This window comes from Cuculus canorus, chromosome 1 (assembly GCF_017976375.1).
Source record: "Cuculus canorus isolate bCucCan1 chromosome 1, bCucCan1.pri, whole genome shotgun sequence".
Taxonomy (NCBI): Eukaryota; Metazoa; Chordata; class Aves; order Cuculiformes; family Cuculidae; genus Cuculus; species Cuculus canorus.
Genome location: NC_071401.1, coordinates 97,655,017 through 97,682,899, shown reverse-complemented (window position 1 = coordinate 97,682,899; position 27,883 = coordinate 97,655,017). Strand labels below are relative to the sequence as shown.

Below are 27,883 nucleotides of genomic sequence, written 5' to 3'. Positions count from 1 at the left end.
GATTTTATATAACTCCTTGACGATAAATATCTTCTTGAAATAAGATGCTGATCAACATAAAATACTATTACTTACATAAACACACAGATCTCTATGCTATTACTTCAGGACTACTCTCATCACTTTATCAATGTGACTGAACTTTGCAAGAAGTTACACTGACCACACGGACAACTTCACCTGCATCAACAACTCAGTGAACAAGTTTATAAAAACAAAGCCAAGTTCTCGATCTTCAGATTTATCAAATTCAGCTTCCTTGAATTGGTAACAATATAAAAAGCTACAGTCCAAGTAACTGAGTATATAAATTCACTCAAATCTTTATTCTGTAAAACCTTTTTCTTATGTGTAGAGCAAAACAGTAAGCTGAAGAGTAATTTAATACATTCCAAAAGCCTGGAATAGATTTTATCTTAAATATTTTATTCTATGAATAAAAAGTTCAAGTTACGCCAGGTAAGACATAGCGTCAGGGAACTTAAAAAATCCGGTAATGCTGTATCACAATTACAAAAAGTGTAACTTCATCATTAAGATGTGAATGTCTTAAAAATGTGTAGTCTGGTAAATCCTTATCGCTACCAAATTCCCTCAATCCATGGTGTCACCACAGAATTTTTCTTAAGTTTTTCTTCATCTGCCAAGTGTCTGAAATGCTCTGAAATAATTACCTATTCATTTTGCATATCTGTTCTGATAGCTTTTAAAAGTCAGACTGATTTTGAAAGAGAAGCAGCTCTTCATGTTTTGAAAAATGCCTTTTAACAGGCTCTTATTTCAAGTTTCCAATATGAAGGACCCAAAAATCACTAGTCGTGGCTGGAAAACTCAGCCATCAAATCCAACACAGCAGTACGCTCTCAGGAGGCCAACATCTGGGTGTTTTTAGTGTACACTGAAAATTAACTTCTTTATTTACTTGTTAGGCTCTCATTTAGAGGTCTAAAATCCCACAGATGTAATAATCTCATTAAAATCTGTAGGAAACAAGCCTCTTGAGTATATTCTTGACACTGACTCATAAAAGGCCATCATAAAGTTAAGTATTTATCAGGCCACTAACACTAAACAGCATACACTCTTCAAAAATCTGACCAAGTTCATAACATATCATGAGAAGCAATTGATATAAGATACCCAAAGTTAGCTTGGTTTTGCTAGGCAAGCCACCATTTTATAAAATTTAAACGAAGTAACATAGTTATAAAGGTTTTAAAAACTGTAATACTACAGGGCTGAATAAAAGCCTCTGGTTGTCCATTTTATTAAAATAATTTATTCCATACATAAAAAGTATACCAAATGTTCAGATTTAAAAAATACACTAAAAAATACTATTTCTCTATAAGTTAATTTTATACACATAATAGCCGAGTCTAAAATACAGTTCATATGGCATACAAGTGTTTTAAGTTAGTTTTCTATATGGTATATACCTCAATTTGTTAAAAGCAGACAGTATTTTGTTCTGTCCTGAATTTGTAATTTAAACACAACGGCTTTTTTGTTTCTCCAGAAAGCAGATCTTCAATAATAATAATAAAAAAAAAAATTACTGCTCCTTTTGTGCAAAAATCAAGCTTTTAAAACTTATTTAGAAGTCACCAGAAGGGCAGAAATTTCAACAAGTTTAGAAAAATCCACTTTATTTTCCCACAAACTGTAAGTCAGTAGCAAAATCAAAATGATATTTTGAATTGAGGAAACAATAAACTGAAGAATACATACAAAAATGAACTTACCAAGAAGTGGAACACCTTGGGTGACAGGAGCAGGTACATTAGTAGGTGCTACAGGAGGTGGAACAGTCCCATATATTTTGGAACTATCAGTAGTTTCAGCATTCCCTCTGGATCCAGAAACGACTGTTGGGATGGGATTTCCTACAGATGAATCTTTTGTAGTGTCTTCATTCACACCAGTTGCTGTAGCTAAGAAACAATGCATTAGCATATTAAAAAAAAGTCAGCTTTTCTATTCACACAATACCTTCTACCGCCGGTTGCCAAAGATTTAAACACTTACAATTGGGGATGTTTACTGCTGGAGTGTGAGGAACAGATACTGGAGGAGTTATAGGTGGTGGCGGTCCAGGAGGAAGAAAGCCTACAAAAAAGTATATATTAACACTACCACTTCACCAAAACACACACCCATGCAGTTAATATGGCAAATGTTTTTAATTGCTGTGTGATTAAAAAAAAGGAATTAATATTCCTAAAAATACATGAATATACCTGGGGGTAAATGCATTGGGTTGAAACCAGGTCGTAAAAATGGAGGTGGTGGTGGTGGTGGCACTCCAGGAGCAAATCCAGGAGGAGGGATTCCTAAAGGTGCTGTGAAAGCAGGTGGCTGGAGTGCCCCAACCACAGGAGGACCTGATGGATGTGGTGGAACCTAAGAAAGAAGGAAAGGGAAGATGTGTTACCTCAAGACTGAATGGATTTTGTTCAGTTGTGGACTGCCATCTTCTGTACTTTGTCTATCAAAACAGGATAATTTAAGCTATCTTAAATTACTCTGCAACAAGGTGACTTACATAACTTTATTAATTATGAGTCAAAGAGCTCCTACAACTTGAAGCATCAACACTAATCTTGTTTGCCTTTGTTCTTAAAGAAAAAATTATTCTCTGTAGTCAATCAGTATTAATGCATGCTGATAACTCATTTAAATAAACCCCTTACACAGTAGCTGGAATTAATTTTACCATCCAGCATGATAGACTATAATGCACACGACTTTGGAGCAATTAAAAACTTTTTTCTTTTTTACTACCCGAGTTTGTATATTATATTAGAGTGACTATTGTTTCCTTATTAATTTCTTTTTTTAAAAATTTTGATTTATATCAAGCTCAGAATGAAAAAATTAAGCTGGTCCTTAGACTCATATTTATGACAGCTTACTATAAAGATGACATTAAATGTGTGGGAATCAAGAGGAAAAAGCAATTAATCAAAATATGCTCTGCATTTAAAATGGATTTATTAAAGCAAAAGTGAGCTGTACTCAAATGATCGTAACTGACTCACCTCCATGACCATCAAAATTTCAGAACTAGTACACCAAGAGCCTTCATAACTCACTTTTTATTTCTACAGTGAAGAACGAAAAGCCTTTACTGTTTTATTTTCAAAAATGAAAGAAGTGGCTTCAAGCCAGAGTAAACAAAGTATTCCCCTTAAACCTAGGGAAAGTGCTAAAGCTGCCAACCACTTGATTGCACTTCAAACTTCTGTTTCAATTTCTTTACCAACAGCTAGGTTAGTGAGTCAAGGCACACTAAAACTTGTACTATCAGAATTTTAAAATCAATTAGTTACAGCAGGATTTAATTCATTAAGTGTAGATGACCAGATTTTAGTTTTAAATTTTTAAGTTATTTGTTGGTTTATAATAACCTGCCGATTAGGCCCTGGCCTGAAGTTAAGCTAACTGAGCAGGGTGTGAGAAGCTACTGGATGTGACATGAGAAATGGCCAGGCGTGACAGTAACCTTCCATGAAGCAAACATTCACATACAGAGCGTGTACATAGCAGAAGGAATCGAGCAGGGCTATCAAAAAGGCAAAAGGTTTAAAAAAGAGAGGAAACTTGCTGTCAGTCCTTAAGTAGCTAAAAGCTGAGAAAACTGTGGATGAAGCACATGTATGTAATGGCTTGAGAAGGTATGAGTAGTAAACTACTATGACGGAATCAGCATAGAAGTAACATCAAAGGAAGCTGATTCAGACACACGTTAGGACAGTCATACCCAATTATCCAAGCTTAACTGCTGTACTTCATTTTTTCTAAGAAGTTAAGCCTCTAAGACATAACTGTAAGTAATATGTTAAAACCTTTCCTTTAAGCAGAAAGAAGAAAAGGAAGAAAGTAAAAAATCTGTGCATAAATGTTACATCTAATTTAAAATATAATTTGAAGTATAAAGTTTCTCTGTTAAAGCGATGAAGCCAAAGTCTTATGAACACTGACAGATAACTGAGGACTGGTGAACAGGTTCAGAACAACAGCTAATGAATTGGATAAAAATAAAAAAAATGCCACTAGGGAGATCCTTTATTAACTTGGAGACAAATATTGGGAAAATCTGGTATTTTACTAGCAGCGTTGGAAACTGGAATAACTAATCTCTCAATAACTGTAATGCAGAATGCCAGGTGCTTCTCAACGAACATGTCTTGAGGTTTGGCCTGTGTGCAGGTACAGCTATGTCGTACTGCGCACCTCACAGATTGTGACTTTAATGAAAATCATTTGCCCTGCAAACGAAAGGAGCACAGTCTACATATAGTGCTCCAAGACAAGTAAATATATATTTAAACACACTTGAAGTCTCCAATAGGAAGACTGCAAAAGAGGAGTCTGCCAGTTTCATTCAATAGGATGGGTACAGGATGGATACTGAACCACCACACAACTCCCACATTTAATTATAAGGAGAAGGAGCATGTGGGACTGAGAAATCAGGAAATTTGGGAGGTATACACTCTACTTGGATTCTGGTTTCTAGTGAAAACCTACTAAATGAAGAAAAGAGACTTTGGGTTGAACTGGGGGAACTTATGGGAAGGATGGCCACAGCAAAACCCCTGGACTTCAATGTACAACCCTGGCAAAGCCTGGCAGTTTTGGTAGGGTAGCACCAAGCTTTGCCAGGAGAACAGGACACAAATTGCCCAAAACACAGTGAATACACAAGTGATATCACAAGCGCTGTCAATTGAAACTCAGTAAGCAAGAAAGAGACTTAAGTTGATCTTGGACATTGCAATATGACAAAACACAGACCTATCCTCAGAGGAGACCATTGAGGTTGCTTCCTAAGACCTGAAGGAAAGGGACCAGGTTCAGCAACAGCTCAGCTATCTGAATCTATAGGCAAGAAAAGGATTCACTCCAGTGGCACAACAATACACAACTATTCTACCTGTCTTGCCAGCAACCCAGGACCCTGTTGCTGAGAAGATGCTGTGTGCACAATTCAGGGCAAAGAAAGAGACTCAACTGCACAGGCTATCACTCTTACAAGGATGTTATAGATTTTAAATGCCTTTCTACACAGAGGTTCCATTCATGCATCAAGGTGATACTGGCAATAACAGGAGGCCAGTCGACAGTTAATTACACCGCTCCCAGGCAATGTCCAGCACAGCAGGGCTCCATCTTTACTATCCAAGCCATGCAGGGGGAGTAGCACAGAAGGGCCATTCAGACTCCATTAGAGAAGGAGTGACACAGCTCCTTTCCATCTTACCTTTAAGAGTGGGATTGTTAAGTCAGTGGGCAGATCGCAAACCTGCTGACTAGACCCTGGCCTGAAGTTAAGCTTCATAGAAAAGGGCATTAAAAGCACGAGAAACTACTGGACACAACATAAGAAACTGCTGGACACGACAGATAATGTATAAAGCTGACAGGTTACAGAGAGCGAGTGCCATAAGAGCTGGCTGGATTCTGCAGATGGTTAACAGGGTGCTTCATGAACAATGGCCAAGCTTCAGGTAACCAGAAAGAAGCATCTGGGATCTTACATGGAAAAGCACCTTGTGAAGCCAACAGTGCCTAAGTAACCATATCCAGGAATACCATACCAAGACAACATTACGTAGGTAATGGTATCATTAAGAGCAAATATGGGTAGGGATGCAGCAAAACAGGAACCAACATGAAAAAAAATTAACTGAGAGTTGTTTGCTTGGGAGGAGATTGGAGTGGAGAAGCTCAACAAAAACAAAGGTCAAAAAGTGAGAAAAGAGAGGGTAAGCTATGGGAATCACGCAGCCAGAGCTGTTGGAGGTTAATGTGTCAGGCAGACCCATGCTTGATCACTGCAGCCTTAACCAGGACAATTGATAAAGCCTATTCTGACATACCACACGCATCAAACCTGCTTCTCCAGTCAGAGGAACCAGGGTGGGCAGGATGCTTTCCATGGCTAACAGGGGAGCACAGCCAGACAGATGGATCGAGCAACTTGGTATCACTGCCCATTCCGGCTGGACAGCATCAGAACTACCCTGAACGCAAAATCCTCCCCACCTCTTAAGAGTTCCAAACACCAAAGCCAAATACGAATGAAAGCACTTCTACTTGTATCAGAGGACAAAAATACATCAGCTAATTAAAATGCAGTGGTACTCTACAAAGTTATTTAAACAAAAGAAGGGGGATATAAGCGTTTCCCTTTAGATATTAGGTCACATTTGCGTATCACAAAACATGTTACTTTTATTACTAACACCACTACCATCATCATAGCTGAACTTATTTGTAAGTTTAAAAAACTATTTACAAATTATTAAACTACTGTAATTTTATGCCAGAGAAGACAACTGAATTGGTCGAGTACAAGACAGCAGAAAAACGTTCGTAGTGAAACCAAACATGAAGACTAAATATAGTTCTCCGAACCTGGCCAGAACCTGAGAGGTCTCTAGTTACTTTGCCATAGTAAAAAACTCTGACACTGACGAGGCTGAGACATGCTATCAGCACACTCAAAATATTCTGAAACTGGTTGTTTTTCTCTTTACATTTTTTTTTTTCAGCATGGATTTCACCAAAATTAACAAAATCATTACTATTTAATGTAGTTAATGTCTATTAAAACTCTGAAATCAGAAATTTGACTTATGTGTTCATTTACTAATAATACCTGACAGCATTCCAGGAATTCTGTGCTAAAACACCACAAAATTCAACATGGTCTGTTCTCAAATTACATAAGCGGCTAAACTGTATACATCTTTGAATAATTTGAGTTCCTTATCCTTTCTGAGTGTCTGCCAAGCTGTAGTTCAGAAATCATGTTTTCTTAATAAGTAAAATATTCACACTTCCTCGCATTTAGGAGAAGGTATACTACTATTTTAACAGTGACAATAAAGGAACTATTACTTAAAAAGCAGTAACATGTCTGTCATTAAGCAAAGCTAAAAGAAATAGATTATAAAACACTGGAGAGAGTAATTGTTATTACACACTACTTAAACTAATGGTAAAATTTCAGAAGCTTCTTTTTGTGAATGAACGTATAACATCAGCTTTGACTGAAGAACCATTCTAACAACAAAGGAAACAGTATGAAAATTTTTGTATTAAATTCCCAAAGGCTGTTCAAAAAGAATATACACATAACCAACAGTAAGGAAAATTAATTAGGAAAACAGGAAAAAAGAAATAATGCGATCATAAACCTGAGAGAATACAATTCAGCCCATTAATAAAAAGAATCTACTGCAATAATTTATCCAGGACAGAAAGAATATATACTAGAAGTACAGTACAATACTCAAAGATCTGGTAGACACACATATGATCCGTCTATATTACCATTAGAGCAGCAATGAGGTTTTGGAGAAAATCCTCCATCCTTCCTACTAATCATATGCTGGCTCACTTACCAGGCTGCTCTGGTACATGCAAAGTACATTCCTTTTCAGGGAAATCAAACCAGATGCCCTGCTCCTGCTGGGCACAAAACATGCTCCAAACCCTAATGGGCTTGTTTTTTTCCGAGTCTTCAATTGCTACTGTGACTTAGCAGAAAAGGAATGTTCTATGAGACTGTATTGCTTTTATTTGAAGAAGCTCAAGTAATGGATTTCAGGTGCATAAATGACTTATGGCACAGGAAAGTTATCTTCATAAACTGACAGCACAGCTGGTCTGCTAACAAGAGCATTTTTAACGAGGGACAACATCATCACATATACACACACAAAAGTAATGAGTTATTATCCATCGTATTTCCTCCCTCTCTCTAACTTACGTATTGCCATACTGAATTATTATTTAAAGTCAGCTTTTGTTTAGATACCCAGAGCAAATGAGAAGCAACTCTCACCTGTGGAGGAGGTACTGTTATTGGTGCAGGCATGGGAACAGGAATCGGAACAGGTAAAGCTTTAGGTATAGGTGACACTGGTTCGTTATGCGTAGCTTCTCCACCCCCATTTTGAGCTACTTCATTTTCTGACTTCTTGGGGATCCCCTTCCATTCTATACAAAGGAACCCCAAACATACATGTATCAGCTCAGCAGAAGCAGACAAGTTGTCAAGTACTGTCATGTTAAACTACCATGCTTTGTGATGTTTACAAAAATGTCATAATTAAAACCATTTAGATAATGAGATGCACAGAGCTAAGAAACATTTAAACTTATTTCTGAAAAGAAAGACTACAAATTACTTTAAAAACATACAGCAAATCACTGAAGCATGGCAAGTAAAGTTATCCCTTTCATTAGTCATTAATCAAGTCTTTGCACTGACAGCATTCATACATATCCAGGAGTCTGAAACACATTATCTGTAACAAAACTAGCAAGGCGGTTTTCGGACAAGTTTTCAACAGATTCAATTCACTTCTCTAGAGCAAGAAGGTAGCAGCTTTTTCACTAATTTGAGAAGGCATTTTTGAAGAACTAACGTTTTCAAATCTTCAACCAACAAACAGGAAAATACAACAAATAAAGAATCACAGCAGAACAAGTGAAACATCAAATACAGCTTTAAATTAAGTTTACAGAAGAAACGTGTCTCCTATTGTTTGTCAGAACTTCCTAGGAAGAGACAGCTAAAGAGAAAAAAGGAATCAGTAGAGAGGCGTTAGGTAAAGCAGAAAAGCATTGAGAAGACTGGAGCACACAGAGGTTGTTTATGGCTCATTAGACTTTCATTTAAAATACACACACAACTTATTTTTGTGTATTCATCATGAAAAGATACTGCTATTTAGAATAACCACCACCTATTTAGGGCCAACTGGACAGAATAACAAAACCCTGTAATAAAGTTCCAATAACTAGAGAGCACACCATGCAATGGTTCAAACCAACACAGTAGTCTAGAGTGCCGATTCAAAGAACTTAAGGCAATTTCAATTTTTAAGCACTGCATTCATTTAATATTATTATTAAAATCCCAACAGCCAGCACATTAGTGACTCTACACTGATTTAAAGCCTGTAATTGATTTGAAGTTGATGCTCACAACAGGCGTCATCTTAATATAACCACAGAAGCATGATTTTTTCACTGCTTACATACAAAATCAGAAGAATTATAGGTCACTATAAGACTCACTAAAAGAACTAAAAATGACACAAGTGTGAAAACTATAGGCACTTCTGAAGAACTGAAGAAGAAGTTCCTGACAGCTCAGTTGCTACACAAGTATTCCAAAGGCACCCTCCTTTGCTAGGAACGCCTCACAGAAACTGGGAGATGGGTGGACAACAAGGACCTGGCTGGTTCTGGGACAAACAAGTACCACACATTTGCATCATGCACTACCATAAAGGGCAAACAGCAGCACAGCTGATGGGTCACCTGGTATGCATGTGCATTTTTAGCCCAGCCTCTGATAACAGAGCTGCACAATTCCCGATGACGGACTGTCATTAACCACTTATAAACTCTCTCCAATCATTGTGTTACGCATGCTGCATTTCAAGGACTTTTTTTATGCACCTCAGAATCAGGAAAGTCAGCCATATCTACTGCAGTACACCAGTACAAAGGACAAGCTTTAAAATCCACTTAAAGACGTAGCAATACTTTACCTGGACAAAGAGTTTCATTGTCCAACATTCCTCCTTCACAGAAACTCTCAAGATCTTCAGGTTTCACTTTGTCCCATGGTATGTAAGTAACACCTAATTCTACATCCCAATACTGCTTGTAATCTGGCTTTATTCCTTTATTCAAAGCCCATGCAATCTTGCAGGGAAAAAAAAAAAAATACATTTAGTCAGTAAAATGCTTCCATTTTAATGGATTTAATATTTAGTTCTCACAAAACAGCATTACCATTTGAGGCTAAAATGCAAAAAATAATGCCAAATGAAAGAAAAATAGGTTTGTTACAAAACTCTAAAATAAATGTTTTTTCAAAAAACAGACTTTTTAAAGCAAGCCATTTATTGGTTTGGCTCTTGCACACAATTTGTAAAAATGCATAAAGGCAGTTTCTTCAAATGATCCCCTTCAAAAGTCATTCAGATTAATTCTATTTCCCCTCAGAGGACAGCATCACACTCCACACAATAATCTACAAAAGGAAGAATTTCACTAATGAACGAGTTTTTCCTTATTTATCAGTGCTCTTCACAGGATTATCATATATAATTAGACTTAGTTATAAGACAGAATAACAGCAATAAGACAAAGTTAGTCCACTGTAATGACTAAAAGGATGCCATTTTTCTTGGTTGAACAGACAATTACTGGCAAACTTCCAAGGAAGCTGACACAAGTTCTAGTAGTCACATCACAGAACAGGAAGAATACTTATCAATTAAAAGAAAAAGTGATCCATTCACATAAATTTACAGCATACCATATCCAGAATACATAAAAGTCTAAAATACCCAAAAGAATGATGAATAATAGATGAATAGATGAATAAGAATTACAGCAATTATAGTAAATTTAGAACAGCATGACATTTTCCAAGAAGTACCTTTATAGACTTCTGATTGACTTTGAAGTTTCCTCGGCTCAGTTTTTGTAGGGCACGGTAAGCATCCTGCCTGTGAACCATTACAATATAGGCACATCCTCTAGGCGGTATCATCTGTTTGTATTTTAAGAAAAAAAAAAAGTTTGTTAATAGGCTAGCAAACCCAATAATGAACAACACTTAAGTGTTCAATTACAGTAAGCTAGAAGAACAGCAGATATATCAAAAAGGACTATGGAAGTATGAAAGACTGTTAGTTGAAAAGGTTAAGATAGCCAGTACCTTCCGGAAATACAAATTTCTAGTAAATTAAAAGCACCTTCTTATGCGCAAAGTTTTAAACTCTATTACATGTGAGACTATGGATGACTGTTGAATATTTAATCCTTAAAATTGTTAAACAGTAGTGTTCATGCAAATGCTGTGGTTTGGCAATTAGCTACTTTGTTGGAAGAAACAAGACGCCCTAATACTGCACTTCATTCCATTACAAGCTGCCAGCTGAACCTCTGCATTCAGTTTTATCTGTAGTTTAGTAATAATTTTTAGTACTTGTAATGCATCAGAAAAAAACCTTTTATACTGTTTTACAAAACTGGGGAATAGGAAGAAAATTGCAGTCAATTCTTATGTTTGTTTCTTTAAATGAAACTATATAGAACAGCTATCATTTACATTTTAAAAAAATCTTTAAATTAAGCAAAGCATAACACTTCTCCATGTTTATTCTCTTCTAATCATAGAAGAGGAACAAGCAAAAGAAAGAAGAACACCAGCTGAGAGTCCACATTTCTACAATCCAACAAAACAGAGCAGACAAGGAACTCAGCAGCACAGTATGTAATTCCGTACCCACCTCCTTCATAGACCTTTCTCACTCAATTCTGTCTAAACAAAGCACAATTTTTATGAAAATGGGATACTCTTCCTTATTACCTCCAAGGGCATTTTTAAATTGAAAGAAATCAAAGCAACTGCCTTCCTGTTTTTCTACAAAGCAGCCAAATGAATTGAGTTCAGACACTGAAAAACACAACTATACAGGAAATGAGAGCTGTTGACTCTTGAATGTATCAAAACCAAAGCTGTCTTAAAATAGTCTGAAAAGACTTTGTAACCAAGGCAGAGTAGCTTACAGTGTACCACTTATACTTACATTTATTGATTCAATTGGGCCAAACTCCTCCAAAAGACTTCCAACGTCCTGCTGAGTTGTCCGTTTGTCAAGTTGTCCTACCCAAAGTGTAGTACTACAAACTACAAAGAGTTAACACAGACTGTAAGAGCACTTGGAAATACACATTTCACTAGCCAGAATGTCAAAGTAGTATTTTTTTAAGTAGTCAGATTTTCAAATGAAAATTTTTAATCTTTAGGAGTGTTTAGCTTTGCTGCTAACAATGCTCTGTAAAATATCCCAACACATACAGTAACTATTTCACAACAAGGTAATTCACTCTGCTTCGCATTAAATCCAAGCTATAGGCTACCATCGCAAGTTATGCATGGTAGTTACTGGCAAGATAGTAATTAATTACTTATGGTGATACCCACCAATAGCAAGATTTTCCTCCAGAATGTGGCAATAATTCAACTCTAGTGAGCAATCAATCTTTTAACCTCCCTAGCAACCTCTTCAATGCCATTTGTTCCTACAGTGAAGCGACAAATTATTGACACAAGCTTTCTCTTTCAGGAAAGTAAGAACCCATGCTTATCTGACTTCACGCTTCACAGTAATAAAATAGCACAGGATCTCAAAGTATCGCATTTGCTGAAGACTACCACAGCAACATTTAATACTCATCTATGTTTTTACCATTAAGTGATACAAAACTGCAAATGTAAAAGCATTACATGACAGGATCTGGGACAGATGTTGGCAAACGTATCTTGCACCACTGCCAGCAAGCTTTTAATGAACAGCTACTAAGTCTTTGCAGCCCTTTCAAACTAACAGTACTGTCATTCATAAGATTTTGTCTAGTTAGAACTCCAGTTTTTGTCCCTCTTCCATTCTGAAGAACATTCTCATTTTACCTGATGACTCCAGAAAAAGATTCCACACTCCCCAGGAATATTCTAAAGACAACTACTACATCTTGATTATAAACACAGGCAAAGCCAGGACTATTTCTTAAATCTAAACATTAGCCTTTGTGTTTTCCAGGACAAAGCTCTCCTCCAGGTCTGACACACACAGAATACTGAATCATTAGAAAAAATCATAATAACGTGCTCAACTTCTTGCTGCTTAATCTGCTTTACTTACTTTGCATCTCAAGGGAAAGAAAAGAAAAACACAGTGTTTCAGCTTTTTCTTATTTTACAGTCAAAATACTTCTGACGTGTGAGACAGCCCAAAATTGCCAAATTGTCTACTATGAGTAAAAGAAGTAAAGGGATGTGCAGAGAATGTAATTCTTACCAGCTTTACAACAGTTCAGAAAATAAATCACTCCACAGTTTACTTACATTCTGTTTGAGTGAGTGTTGGAATCTACAGCCAACAGCATTAAACCCAAGAAAAAGGAACAAAAGATAATAAAAAAACCCAATACATTCTGAGCAGATATATACTGAAGGCTAGTGTTTTCCTCAATAATAAACAAAAAAACCAAGTCTAATATTTACAAGAATTACATTTCTTTGACATGTACAGTTTTTCTAAAATACCCGCTTGTCACGTTAGTCATCGGTGACAGTCATAGATCTACTGTAATACCTTCAACTTCAGAGAACTCTAAAATTCATTCAGGAAAATATTGGGCACAGACAAAAATTCCACATATGAAACAGGAAGACGTTGAGCACGCGAAGAATGGTATTACACGAATGTGCAGAGTTACATCAACAAAAAAGAGAAAGAATAAACTTACCGCTAACAGTTTCTGACTTGATCTGAGGAAGGCCTTTTGACCTGCGTTCTCTCTCCCTCTCACGTTCACGTCTTTCTTGTGACCTAGACTTAGGAGAGTGCCGGCGTCTATCCCTGGACCGAGATCGAGACCGACGATGACGTGACCTTCGAGATCGGGAGCCAGATCTTGAACGTCTCCTTTTGGGTGACCTAGTGCATACCAACAACCGTTTATGTTCAACATGTTCCGCAGATAGGTAACTATTTCAGGCATCTATTTAAATCTATAAGCAAGAGTTCAGTCAATAAAAAACAGATAAATTCAAATTCATTCAGATGCATTTAGAACTAGAATAAATTATTACACTAGCTTATTGATACACTTCAGCTCAATCATGGATTTTTTTTCAATTTCCTATCTTCCATTAATTTTGTATTGAAGTTGACTATCAAAACTATGTCCACATTAACACAGAAAAACGTTAAAAATGTAATGTTAACTTATATCTGCTTATACTTGGAAAACATTTACCACTTTTACAAAAGAATAGCTAAAGAAGAGATTAAAAATAAATTCTGCCAGTGAAATTTTACAACACGCCCAAGTTCTAAATCATCCGAGGTCTGGAAGACAAGAGTAAAACTTCAAAGAAGTCACACAAAAGCTGGCAGAGTAGAAGACTCATGACCAAGCAGACAGCTTTGCTTTAATACTGGAGACAGATTCATTTGGTCATATGAAATATATGAAATACTGCCTCTGTGATAGGCAAAGTCCCACAGTACACTAGATCACAGATATCTTCATAAGAAAAAGTGTCTTTAGAGCACAAACAAAATTAAACTATTGTATTCTGCCTCCGTAAAATTTACTCAGTATTGACAGGCATGGAAGTTTCTCTCTAACAACAGAACTCTACAGATACCCAATTTTCCTTAGAAAGTTGATGACTTCGAGGTTCACAAGTCTTAAGAGTTATTACTTTGTTCCTCATTTCCACTGCACTGAGGCACATACAACATCTAGCTGTATTTAAACACAACTCCCCTCAGAAGTAAGACACTTAAAGGGTCTCTTTTCTTTTTCTCTTCCAGAAGGGGAATTCAAATAAAGCCCTTGAGAGTTTTTTCTTTACCAAGAAATTTGGCTAGTGTGGTCCATACAGAAAATAATACAGAGACAGTAATCTCTTGCGATTAATTCTTAGGTTAAATTTAAATGGACTCTTGCTAAATGTGTGTTTTGGTGCTCAGTCACAGAATGCAACTTGCACAGCATAACTAGGCACTTAGTACAACCAACCTCAAAGTAAGTATGCTGAGTGGGGCACCCAAGAAGCCAACTCAAAACACAAGTAACAAGACTGCGTCCCAAGGCACTGAAAATAAGCTTCACCAATAGTTCAAGGAGAGAGCTCGCCTCTCAGCTATTTACTGTCATCTCAGCTAGAAGTTACCACCCCCACAGTGAGCTCCAGATAATCAGCATAATTCTCAGTAATTGTACAGAATCGGTAAAGCATTTTCAAGTCTTTGGACACGATACACTTGAAGTTCCTTACGTTAAAATACCATACTTGATATAAAATATACCCTCACTAAAAGACCTTTCACTATTTACCTTGATGCAGATCTAGATCTTGACTTTCTGCTGTCAGAAACATGTCGCTTTCCCTCTTGAACAGGTGGCTGTTCCACTTCCATATCCTAAAATATTAAGTTGACTGGTGTTACAGGCGAGTAGCACAAGCATTTTACACCTAGACTAAATTACATAACAGCACTAAAATTACATTGAATATTCATATATATGAAATTTAAATATAACGCAATTCTCCTCAGAAGCTTCACCACTACTTTGTAGTCACTAATAGGGAGACAGTGCGGTACTAAATGAACTCAATACAACCACTACAAAAACATAGTAAAAAAAATTTGCACAAACTTCTAATTTTCAATTTGTGAACTATTGTTTTTTCACATTTTAGTCACTTTCAGCACTGCATATCTCTCCACAGAATATGACTGTTCCTTAAAGTCAGTGGATCTTGCTCTGTCGTTGAAATCACATGCAAAGTAAGGTCTACTAGAAAACTCTGCTCCAAGGAAACTACTTTAAGCCATATATAAAAAACAAATTACAACACAAATTTGAAGAATGAAGCAGTAAGTCATCAAAATACATAAAATGCAAGAACCTGCTTAAAACCAAAAATCTACTAGTAAAGCTCAACACAGTTCTTCCTACTCCAGATTCTCTACAGCTTCTCACTCTAGACTGTACTGCATCCTGCCTAAACTTTAAATAGTCTTCATGACGCGACTCTGGCAGGGAACATCCAAACAAGCAGTCCCTCAGACAGACCAATTCAACAGAATTCAAGACTAAACACCTAATTACAAAGATATTCTTGAGAATTGTCCTTTTATTCCAAGGGGAAAGCAAGGGCGTATTTCTAGAATCTGTGACATTAAAGGTCACCACATAAAGACAGCTTGGTTTAATCTTGATATTCTTATCATTCTTGCTGTTTATTTTAAAACTGGCTTATAAATAGACTTGCTTTTTCTTTACTTCTTAATAGCAGCCAGTTACCAACCTAACTATATCTTCCAAAATTTTAGCAACAAGATAGGTGTTACGTACACCTGGATTTTTTTAAAGACTTTTACAGACTTCTGAGTCCATTTCCACCTCATTAGCAATCTACCAAGCTCTTAAAAATGAATTTTTCCAGATAGTTTCACTCCAGAATGAGACTGCGTTGTTACATGTCAACGGAACAAAATATTTCTGAAGCATGATGTGGACAGTAAAGGCAGGATGAGGGGAAGTGAGAAATGGAAGAACAAAACACAATCCAAAATCTTTCACAAAAGGATGCGTAAAGTACACATATGCTGTTTTTTCTAGACTTCCAAAATACTAGACTTGCCATGTAGCATTGCAGCTATCAAACTTTCTCTGATGAGCTACCCTCACAGTCATCTCCGTCTATGGTGATCATGGAATCTCCTTTCCTGAACAAACTATACACATTTGAGAAAGACATGTATTAGAGCATTTAATTTAGTTTGTTTATTGCAAGGGGTCCTCACCTGCTGATGCGGTTTTTGCATGTGTGACTCACTCTGTACTGGAAAAGGAGTCTGAAAAGTTTGCTGCACAGGTGCTGTTGGAGGAATCACAGGCTGAGCCATGGGTGGATACTGTGGGGTTGGCAGGAGACCAAAACCTGGCATTTGCCCATTAGGAGGAAGTGGAACCTTTGGAGAAGAAAAAAACACAAAAACTTCCAGTTAGGGAAAAAACCCAAACGCTAGCTTTCCCAGTTTGCTAAAGTAAAATTGTATCTCTAGTCCGAAGTCACAATAAATGACCAAAAGCCTGAGATGAAGCAGGTGAAGTGTTTACACATATAAAATAAAAACCTTGTTCTTCAAAGCTCGCCTAGAACAGAGAACCAAAATACATTCTCCTTGGGAAAGTTAGAGGGCTAAGCCACATTCACTCTTCACCAATAAAAAAACCACTTCCTTATTTCTGCACCAAAGAAAACAACAAAAGATAGAAAACATAACACAATAGAAGAACAAAGGAAAATGCTGGTTACCTGGTGACGCATTGGATCTTGTTGCATTCCCATCATTCGCTGCTGAAAAGGATCCATATTTGGGAGCTGAGGAAACACCGGCTGTTGTATACCTTCTCCTGGAAATCCACTAAAACCAGTAATATTACGGTGAGAAAAGTCAATAGATAAACAGATTTTTGCCTTTATTTTACACATTTCCATGTACATTTACACATTCTTGCTTCAAATTCAGAAAGAAAAAATATCTTAATTATGATCCCATACCCTCTTTAAAAAGTGAAAATCAAACCAAGAAAGAGGGGCTTCCTTATCTTTTCTCCACTGTAAAAGTAGTCCTGTAACATTTAAAGAAATGCTGCATAATGGTTTAGGCCTCTCTTCCCCCCGTACTTATATATGATCTTGCTTAAGAGCTTAGTCTATGGAAATTCATCATGAAGGTTGTCTGCCTTAGGCTATCTTTCTTCCTATCCAGTTCCCCTTTTGGGAAAATAGTAAGCCTTTTTCTCAAGGAAAATAAATTTGCCATACTTTTGCTGGAAAAAAACTTCTGTTTGGGAGAAATTTAGGGTGGCAGAGAAAGCAATACATATATCACATAACAATTACAGTAATGTCATTCACTTCCTGATTCAACACACAGAATGGACAGTGCTCAGGGAATTAATGAAGTCTGTGCAGTTAACAGGACCTGTTCACAGGCTGTGGCTCATGTAAGGAACAGAACAGGGTTGCAGGAAGATAAAGGAATTTCATGGTGATGTGAAATGGAACTTTGCAGTATTATAAGACACAGGTGCCATACAATTCTTAAACTACTCTGGACAGATCAGTTTTTCATACAGAGTACTACTGCTTTTGTGTGCCCAAAACAAGAATACTTGAATCCAATCTTCAGAGGCAACTTATACAACTATACGATAATAAGCTTTGAATTGCTGCAAACATGCTGAAAGCCTAGTCCGACAATCTCCAGTTGAGCACACACAAGCAGTCCTTATGTTTCACCTACCTCATCTTTCTGTACTCCAGAGTTCCATCTGTATGACATGGAAAATACTACTGATTTACTTAAAAGGCATTTTAATTAACTAATACTTGTGGAACATTAAAGTGCTTAAGGTGATAAAGACAGTAAGAAAGCTAATGACAAAGTCACTGATTCTGGTTTGGGTAGTAGGGTTTGGATGGCGCATATAGAAAATAAGATATGGGGCCACACACTGAAGCAGGGAAAAAAAGAAATATTGACTAACCCAGGTATTGAGCACCATCCAGCCTGTGCACTGAATGAGAGAGGGGTCCTGTGGAAAAAACTAGTATGTGATCATGTAATTTAAGACTTCATCATAATGCATATCAAAAGGGAAACAGGAATTTTAGTTAGTTTGGTGCGTGTTTAATGTTTGAGAACACAAAAAGCTGCAAAGCCAATTTTAGTTTTTTAAGTAGTTAAAACTACCACACTGCTTGAAATAGCATCTTCTCCCCAGCCAGCAAAGCAATCTAGCTCATTACTAATAACGCCCTGACACGCTCACTTGTGCAATAAAACCATGGACCTCATCTTGAAACCCAACCTGAGCGTTTCTCTACAGAACACATTCCTCAATCAATGATGCCACATGCCAAACCTACACCAGTTCACCAAAGTAAAAAGACAAAAAGAATTCCCACCAGAAGCTGTTAGCAACATTTTAACTTTGACCTATGAAAGCACTGAAGTAGCCTGGAATTTTAATCAGCTTTCTAACCTAAAGATTTTTAGAACAAAGATTTGTTAATTTTATTATGACCCAAAACTTACAAAGCTGGCTGAGAGACTGAAGGAGAAGGAGCTGAATCTTCTTTCTTTGAATCTTCCGCTGCTTCTGGTTCATCATCATAGTCAAACCGATCTAGCAGCTTCTGAAAGAAATTACATTGAGACAATTATATTTTCTGTACCTTATACAATTGGTAGCCAAAATACTGCTACTACTGAAGTCCTATTATATATCTAACAGCTCTGGTATTAAAGACAAGTTTAGAATCAGAAAAAAAAATCTATAATCAAATACAGAATCAGAAACTGTTTTATTCAGCTTCAGAAAATGCAAAGGCTATAAAAACAGGAAGCCAAGCTCCAAAGAGAAAGCGAAGGAACAAGATTTGCATGATTTTTCTAACAAATAGAGGACATCGAGGCATCCATCAAAGTCTTCGGCTGAGCTGAAGAAGTTAAATGCAAAGAACAACTGAAGACTTACTTTGTCAAATGATGTCTTCTGCTCACTTGGTGGGAAAGCAGCTTTTTGTTCTGGTGCTTGTGCTGCTGTAGTTTTCAACTGAGCAGTAATAGCTTGAACCTGAGCCATCACAGTGTTATCTATGACCGGCGATTGGGGCTTTTGAGGCTGTTGAAAAGTCTGAAGAATTTGCTGAAGCTAAAAAAGCATATATAGTATTAAGTATATATTCCTACATACATAGCATTGAAAGAACTGTAGGATATAAACTTTACATCAAACAAGACCATACCACAGGAAGAACTCCACCAACAACTCAACTAAACTATGGAGAACTTTCAGCGAGATTAGAATGTACTTCACTACTTCAGAGGTAAAATTCAGCAGATGCCAAGATTTTAGTATTCAGGCAAAACTGCAAACATTAAGTGGACCAAACAAAATTCAACATTTCGTTTGACATATTCTGCCTGTTCTTGAAACTCTGTAATTGCATCACTTCAGAACTAATTATTTAGGAATATATAACTGCATTTTACTCAAATACCATAATTAATTGGTAGAAGGGCCACAGGTCATACAAATACTATCTTTAACTCTTAAATTTTCCACTGAAGACCTTAGGGAGGCTTTCCGTTTTGCTTCAAATCAAGAATACTACTTCCACCATTTTCCCTCTGTCATTTAACATAAAAATTGAAGTTAGATAGGAACCAAATATAAACAGGTTACCTGTTGTCCTTGTGTAGTTTGAAACAACTGAGCTACAGCTGCAAAGGCATCAGAACTGGGCAACTGTGGCACAGTAGGTACAGAGTTAGCAGTAACTTGAGGGGGCTCCGAAGGAACCTTCGCTGGAGGGGGCGGCGAGCCTGAGTTTCATAGAAATTAAGAAAGCACTGTGTTACTGCAAAACATTCATCTTGCGCTTCTGTGCACACACCTACCTCCTCAAAACAAGTGGCTATCTGCAATATCGTATTTAACTAAAAAAAGTCTTATCTAAACTACTCCAATTGCATATTCTACTTATTTTGCCTTTAACCGCTCCATGCACTGCTCAGCTCCGTACAGTCTGTACAATAAGAAAGAAAACAAAGAAAAATGGTCTATTTGAAAGCTAGTCCAGCGTGGCATTTTAGAATCATAGAATAGTTTGGGTTGGAAGCGATCTTAAAGTTCATCTAGTTCCACCCACCCTGCCATGGGCAGGGACATCCCACTAAACCAGGCTGCCCAAAGCCCCATCCAACCTGGCCTTGAACACCTCCAGGGATGGGGCAGCCACAACTTCCCTGGGCAACCTGCTCCAGTGTCTCATCACTCCCATGGTGAAGAAATTCGTCCTTATGTCTAGCCTAAATCTGCCCCTCTCCAGTTTATACCCATTCCCCCTCATCCTATCACCACAAGCCTTCATGAATAATTCCTCTCCAGCTTTCCTGCATCCCCTTTCAGGCATTGGAAGGTCGCTATAAGATCTCCTCAGAGCCTTCTCTTCTCCAGGCTGAACAAGACCAACTCTCTCAGCCTGTCCTCATATGAGAGGTGCTCCAGCCCTCCGATCATCTTTGTAGCCGTCCTCTGGACCCGTTCCATCAGCTCCACATCCTTCTTATGTTGAGGATTCCAGAACTGGATGCAGAACTGGATGCAGAACTTTGATGCAGCCCAGTTGGCCTTCTGGGCTGCGAGTGCACATTGCTGGCTCATGTCAAGCTTCTCATCGACCAGCACTCCCAAGTCCTTCTCTGCAGGGCTGCTCTCAATCACATCATCCCCATCACGTACTGAAAACGGGGATTGCTCCGACCCAATGGGTGCAGTGTAGGACTGCACACTTGGCCTTGTTGAACTTTGTAAGGTTTACACAGGTCCACTTCTCCAGCCTGTCCAGGTCCCTCTGGATGACATCCCGTCCTGCCAGTGTGGCAACTACACCGCTCAGCCTGGTGTCTTCTGCAAACTTGCTGAGAGTGCATTCAATCTCGCCGTCAATATCATTGATAAAGATATTGAACAGCACCAGTCCCAGTACAGACCCCTGAGGTACACCACTCATCATGGATCTCCATCTGGACTTTGAGCCACTGACCACTACTCTTTGAATATGACCATCCAACCAGTTTCTTATCCACTGTACTGTCCATCCATCAAATCCATCTCTCTCCAATTTACAGAGAAGAATGTTGTGGGGGACTGTGTCAAAGGCTTTACAGAAGTCTAGATAGATCACACCTGTTGGTTTACCCGTGCCCACTGCTGTGGTCATCATAAAAAGCTACCAAGTTGGTCATACAGGACTTGCCCCTGGTGAAGCCATGCTGGCTGCCATTAATCACCTCCCTGTCCTCCATGTGTTTTAGCATAGCTTCTAGGAGGATCTGTTCCATGATCTTCCCAGGCACAGAGGTGAGGCTAACAGGTCGGTAGTTCTCAGGGTCGTCTTTTCTACCCTTTTTAAAAACAGGCACAACATTACCCTTTTTCCAGTCACCAGGGACTTCTCCTGACTGCCATGACTTTTCAAGTATCATGGAGAGTGGCTTGGCAACCACATCTGCCAATTCCCTCAGGACTCTGGGATGCATCTCATCAGGTCCTATAGACTTATATATGTTCAGGTTCCTCAGATGGTCACAAACCTGATCCTCCTCTACTGTGGGAGGGGGTTTACCCCCCTGGTCACCATCTTGCTGTCCCATGACCCAGGAGGGGTGAGGAGAGCAGTTTTTAGATCAATATTTAGAATTGTACAATTTTAGAAAAGTTATGAGAAAAACCTATTAGTCCAACAGCGTTAAGCAATGCATATCCACACTTAAAATGTTAATTCTGACTACAAAGTTCTGGACTCGTTCTGTTGGATGACTACTTCAAATTAATCATCTAATGGTTCATTTTATGAGCAACTGAATTTCTCTTAATATTTTCATTTTCTAGCAGTAACTGAACTTTCGCTCAAATGTCTGGTAATAATTAGAAGTTTCAAAAAATTATTTCACAAGCAACTCCTTTTCTTTGATAAGGCATGTTCACATGCCACTTTGCATAGGCACAAGCCAAACTTCCATCTGATAGATAAATCCTCCTACCATAAAAATATTTTTTACTAATTCTTCCAGGAAAAGACTCCCACTTCCACTGAGCTTTACCAAAGCTGAGATCGCATTTTAAGACACGCTATTAGCTTTGTCTTGCACATGCAACTTTCCAATTCCCTTTGCTTTAGATTACAATGCATTATTTTAAAGAAACCATTTTGCCAGTACACAAGTAGTAAGACCACCAGTTCCTACGTGCTGTGAGCAAGTAACTATTCTTTAGCAAATATATTTTAATGGACTCCTATAAAATTGTACAAGGAGATACAGGTAAAAAAACCCTCACAGATACAAATATTTTTTAGTTTGTGACACTAAGTACATATTTGCCTCACAATACCAACTTCTTTAAAGCCACCCATCTGTTTGCAGTGTTAATAACTGCAGTGTTGACGTGCAGCAAGCAGATACAAACACGTTGAATATCTTCCCCAAAGTCAGATGCTACAAAGAAATACTGCAAAAAGATACGTGATTGTTTTTAAGTATGAATTAACTCCCAAATTGCTTCCTGTACATATTCAGAAAGATACTTGCTAGCCCAAGGGAAAAAATTTGCATTTCTTGCTCTCTTCTTCAGCTAAACACACTTTGTAGCATTATGAGCTAAACAGATTCTATTTCATATAATGCATTAATATATTTATTATTATTCATTAGCATACTTATTTCAGGGCCAAATTATCCCCTCTGGTGCATCTGAATAATCTCACTGAAATCAGTAATTCTGTACATGGAGAAGGGACCCAACCTGTTAGCTACCAGTGATGAGATAAAGATGGAAAAATAATGCCGCTCACCTGACATATCAGAATGAAATTGTACAGCCACCAGTCTGCACCCAAGCTCAGATGCTAAGACATTCCCCCCCCGGCCCCCGCCATATTTATAAAACAGGACAGGCTTTCCTGAACACCGCTGGAGACTATTTCACTTATACTATTGTGCATCATCCTTTTCCTGTCCATCACTACACCTCACTCACTTCACTGCATTTTTTGCCAGTCTACTCCAACATACATGAGTACAATAAATAAGGAAGTTACCAAAGCTAAGTCTGAAATATAGAGTGAAAAGTCAAAAGAAGGCCCTCCAGAGTAAGAGAGAATTGTGGTATGCATATTCTTATCCACAATCTGGTAACCTCACTACCAGCTTTTTATGCGGCATAAAATAGGTCAGTGAAAACGCTGTGGGCAGACCTCATTACTTTACTCTTTACATCAATAGTTTTCAAGCAGTAACCTGTGTAAAAGCATACTGCCAAGCATAAATTTACCCTTCCAAATTTGGATTTGAAACACCAGTTAAAGTGTTTTAGGGCTACATACTACTGACAGCTGTTGTTTTCAGATGATAAGTCGATTCAGAGAGGACGCTCTTACGTGTAAGATCATACTTTACTATCCAAACTAACATTAAAAAACCTCTGAATCATAAAACTGAGAAACAGAAAAAATATTCCAAATGAAAAGAAAAAAATGGAAGATTTTTTTACAGAGGGGACACTGAAGTCATCAGTAAGCAGAGTGCACGTGTATGTATGTACATATGCATAAACAATATATATTTCAGATATTTTCCAAGTAAGTATTGTTCACATTCAGATAATTTCTGAAGAACAGTATCAGCATTTATTTAGAGTGAGCTCAGCTGCTCCACATAATTGTTACAACAAACTGAATTTATTAATATGCTACTATTGGAATTAATAATAGGTGCTTGAAAGTGAAAGCAAATATGCTATTATCATTCACCCTCCTGAAAGATAGAAGTTACAAAGTCATTCATACCTTCATTATTAGTAGCATTTTCTGTCATTGGTGCGGTGGCACTAGTTCCTGCTGCCATATCCAGAAGAGGTTGAATTATTTCGATTTTAAATACTCCATTTTTCTGCCAAAGGTTCAGGACACGGACTATTTTACTCTGTTGAAATAGAAGTAAGCATCAATGCTAAATAGAGCTTTCCTAATTCACAAACTACAAGTTTATCTTCCATAAGCTGAGAAGAAAGGTTTGAACATTACAGGAGTTCAACGTAATCAGACATACCCGTTTAACAAGCTCTATGCTGTCACATAGGTCAGCAAGACCTTTTACATGGCAAAATCAAAACCTGCCAACTTATGTTGCTATCCACTTTAACAAAAAACAACTTATGTAATCTTTTTAAAACTGTTCTGCCCAGTCAGAAAAATACAGGTTTGACATACAACAGAGGAAGTCACTATCAGCCCCATCATTTCTACACCAACAGTCATAAAGAGGTGAAATAAACAACAAATGCAACAAGACAGAGAAAATGAAGATCAGCTGGAAAGCTGTAATGAAGAGAGGGGCAATTAGACCACAAAACACTAGAACAAAGCTTTAGAGTCACAGAACAGTTTCAGTTGGAAAAGACCTTTAAGATGATTATCTTGAGTCCAACCATCGATCCAGGCCTGGCTAGCTTCACCACCAGACCACGTCCCCAAGTACAACACCTACTGGTGTTTTAAAATGCCTCCAGCGATGGTGACTCAACCACATCCCTGGGCAGCCTATTACAACAACTGACAACTCTTTCAGCAAAGAAATTCCTCTTAATATCCAACCTAAATCTCCCCTGGCATATCTCCAGCCCATTCTCCCCTGTCCTGTCACTAGCCACGTTAAAGTTAGAAGACTGTTTGCTTGAATGTCTTTCTACTAACCCAAGTAATTCTATGCTGACATCAGAAAACCCATATCCTTTATTATTCAAAATACCAGGAAAGCAAGTGGAAAAACATTCTAACTGATCACTGCAGAAAGATAAAATTAGAACCTCTGAATGTCAGCTGTCATTTTAAGCGCATTTCTTTTTTTCACATTAAGAACAACGAAACTTTCGGGAACAAGCAGGAAATCAGTCTTTCCTTCTTCAGCACAGCATTAAACAATAATATCTAACAAGATGTGCTGCTTCAGTTGCAACATGCAAGCAGGTAAAAATCAGAATTCACATTATATTGATATAGCTGTCCATCTGGCTTGCACACAGACTACTGTTTTAAGTACTTTTTATTTCTGCTCTAGCTGCTAAGAATGAATCGATTCTATTCCTTCTTGTCTCGAGAATAAAGTGCCTTACTGTGACTCAGTTACATACACTCATGCAAATCCACCTGTACTTCAATAAGCTAAGTGACTAAATTATTTCACAAAATGTTTTCTACAATATGATCAAATTAAAGAGAAATCTGAAATGGGTATTTTTGAATAAGGTTTTGGACTCAAAACCAGTTAAATTTAAAACAGTAGAATTTTGTGGCTTTGTGTATTCTATATTTTCAGAAGACTTGGAAATAACATGAAGGCCAAAAAATGAATAAATTTAATACTCTTGCTTTCAGTCACATATTAATCTTACAGAAAGGCTGATTAAAAAAAAAAGTATAACTCTCTTTGGATATCAACTGTGGTTGTTGTGTATCCGCAGATCAATTTTTTTGTTTAGGTAGTGAAATTCATTAAAGCAAGCATGTTATAAATAGTATTATTCCCCTAGCGGAAAGCACTGTAATTATTTCAGCAGCGAGGTATCAGGTACTTCCATAAAGTAGATGGATAGTCTTAATTCATTTAGAAAAACAAAATCGTAACCACAAAGACAGAAAGAAGAAGAGACTGCTCTATTTTACCAGGGTATTAACCCAGAAGCTCCAGAATATCAGATTCAAGGCCTAAAGGTCTAAATGTTCCACATTAGAAAACTATTGAGCATCAAAGCCTTTCAAAAGCTTAATTAGAAAATTAGGGGAAAAGTGAAATAGTTATTTTGCTCTTACAGCACCACAATTAAGAAAAAGAGCAGGTAGGCAATCTGGCAACTTCCAAAATACACTTATCTTGGGGGTCTTTTAAAATTGTTCTGACATAGGGCACAAAAGCTACCCTCTGTTGGTAGCAACCTAGATCATCATGAATTCAGGATACTTTCTGAGCCTCTGTTCTATCAGCAGGTACAGCAAAACTAAGAAAACTGAGGCTTTAAACCAAGGTCTTGACAATGCAAAGCAGAAATTAGATTCCTGACTATGTGATTTGTAAAGACCAAAGAAATAAACATGATGATACTCTAAGAAAATATTTGGGAGCAGAACTTTTACTGACTACACTACCAGACTTTCACCTAGAACACTTTTTTTTTTTTGGTGAGAGACACCACCTTCCATACTAAGCTGTCCTGAAGGAGCCTCAAGAAGAAAGTTTTGGCATAGTCACACACACTGCTGAAGTATCTGTGCAGACAAAACAATACTGATGAAGTGTTGTGTTTTGAGCTAAATTAGAGTCAGTTTCTGTGACTAACTCAGTTGCTCTAAGTAACTTCATTCTCTGAAATCTAACTGCATGTTTTTGAGTCAGTATTCTTCTCTAAAAGTAATAATGCAGTGCACTGGTGTGCAAAAAGGCCAATGCTTATACTTATTCCTATAGTATAGACCTGCAAGGAGGGGCGAATAGGGCAGGTGACCCTAAACTGACCAACAGAGCATTCCATTCCATGTATGTCATACTCGTTATAAAACTGAGAGATTACAAGGGTCTCGTCCTCTCCTGCAATGGACGACATCCAGTGAGGACCTCATCTGCCTGGTTGCTCCTGATCCCATATCTGAGCACCCCTGAAACCAGTTCCTGAGCTCCGCTCCCTCCTAGCTGTGAACCCATTCCCTCGTGTCTGCTCTACAGCATTTGTGGTGACTTACACTCATCGAGGGGTGGGGGCGCAATCTTATAATCATATATATTTTATTACTTTCCATTTATTTTCATCATCAACATAATTATTATTACATTAAAGCAGCAATTTTAGTTTCCAACCCACAAGTCTTTTTTCTCTCATTTCTCTCTCCCCTTTCCCTGGAGAGTGGGAGGGAGAGCGATTTGGGAGCCCAACTGCACGGTTTTAGCTGTTGAAATTTAGCCAGGCCAGGGCTAAACTGTGACATGAAGTTAGGCAAAATAAACATTTTAACTAGAACTTTTATTTAACTATCACATTTGATAATCTTTCTCAACATGTTTTACCATTTTATATAACAACATTCACTACCGTGGCCATAGAGAATCACCAAATTAACTTTCACAAGAGTGGAAACACGAAGGTAGCACTGTTATCAATTCACAACACTTGAGAATTTATAATTATACCTTGTCTTCTGATGGACAGAGATACAAATACTGGAATGTGGCAGTAATATTTTTAGAGAATCTTGGCCCAAAAACATCTTTGTCTGTTCCAAACTGGTGACGAGACTGACGAACGATAGAGTCAATAACGTACAATCCAGGGACTTTATATTCCGGTTTGCACTGAAAACAAAAATAATTTTCCATTATGCAGTGATACTAACAAGGTAAGACGCATTCACCTTATACCCATACACAGAATCTATATTCAGTACCGTTGTGTAGAAAAAAACCTGCTAATTTATTTCATGTTAAATTCTCCTAGTGCTTTACTTTTGTTTATAGAAAAGAAAAGGAAGGGCAAAACTACACTTTCATGCTTTCACTTTCGGACAGAGTTAATACACACACGCATAGCTTGAAGTAGGCTTTATTTTCTCAATCACTGCTTTTAA

General features: G+C 37.6%; 1 protein-coding gene across 3 annotated transcripts in view; it reads right to left on the bottom strand.

The window, feature by feature from the left end:
• The window catches only part of SCAF4 (SR-related CTD associated factor 4), a 52,461-nt gene that overhangs the window by 10,799 nt on the left and 13,779 nt on the right, over positions 1 to 27,883 (bottom strand). For 2 of the 3 annotated variants that reach the window (XM_054058285.1, XM_054058301.1), the window contains exons 4-20: positions 27,450 to 27,611; positions 24,059 to 24,194; positions 19,894 to 20,033; positions 19,183 to 19,359; positions 18,741 to 18,841; positions 18,190 to 18,237; positions 16,952 to 17,060; positions 16,437 to 16,604; positions 14,959 to 15,044; positions 13,357 to 13,547; positions 11,634 to 11,734; positions 10,478 to 10,591; positions 9,579 to 9,735; positions 7,859 to 8,013; positions 2,241 to 2,403; positions 2,029 to 2,109; positions 1,746 to 1,934 (exon numbers count right to left, since the gene is read on the bottom strand). In XM_054058285.1, the coding sequence (XP_053914260.1) occupies positions 1,746 to 1,934; positions 2,029 to 2,109; positions 2,241 to 2,403; positions 7,859 to 8,013; positions 9,579 to 9,735; positions 10,478 to 10,591; positions 11,634 to 11,734; positions 13,357 to 13,547; positions 14,959 to 15,044; positions 16,437 to 16,604; positions 16,952 to 17,060; positions 18,190 to 18,237; positions 18,741 to 18,841; positions 19,183 to 19,359; positions 19,894 to 20,033; positions 24,059 to 24,194; positions 27,450 to 27,611 (2,278 nt within the window). The remainder of the gene's footprint in view (positions 1 to 1,745; positions 1,935 to 2,028; positions 2,110 to 2,240; positions 2,404 to 7,858; positions 8,014 to 9,578; positions 9,736 to 10,477; positions 10,592 to 11,633; positions 11,735 to 13,356; positions 13,548 to 14,958; positions 15,045 to 16,436; positions 16,605 to 16,951; positions 17,061 to 18,189; positions 18,238 to 18,740; positions 18,842 to 19,182; positions 19,360 to 19,893; positions 20,034 to 24,058; positions 24,195 to 27,449; positions 27,612 to 27,883) is intronic. The other variant, XM_054058296.1, reaches the window with a different exon arrangement.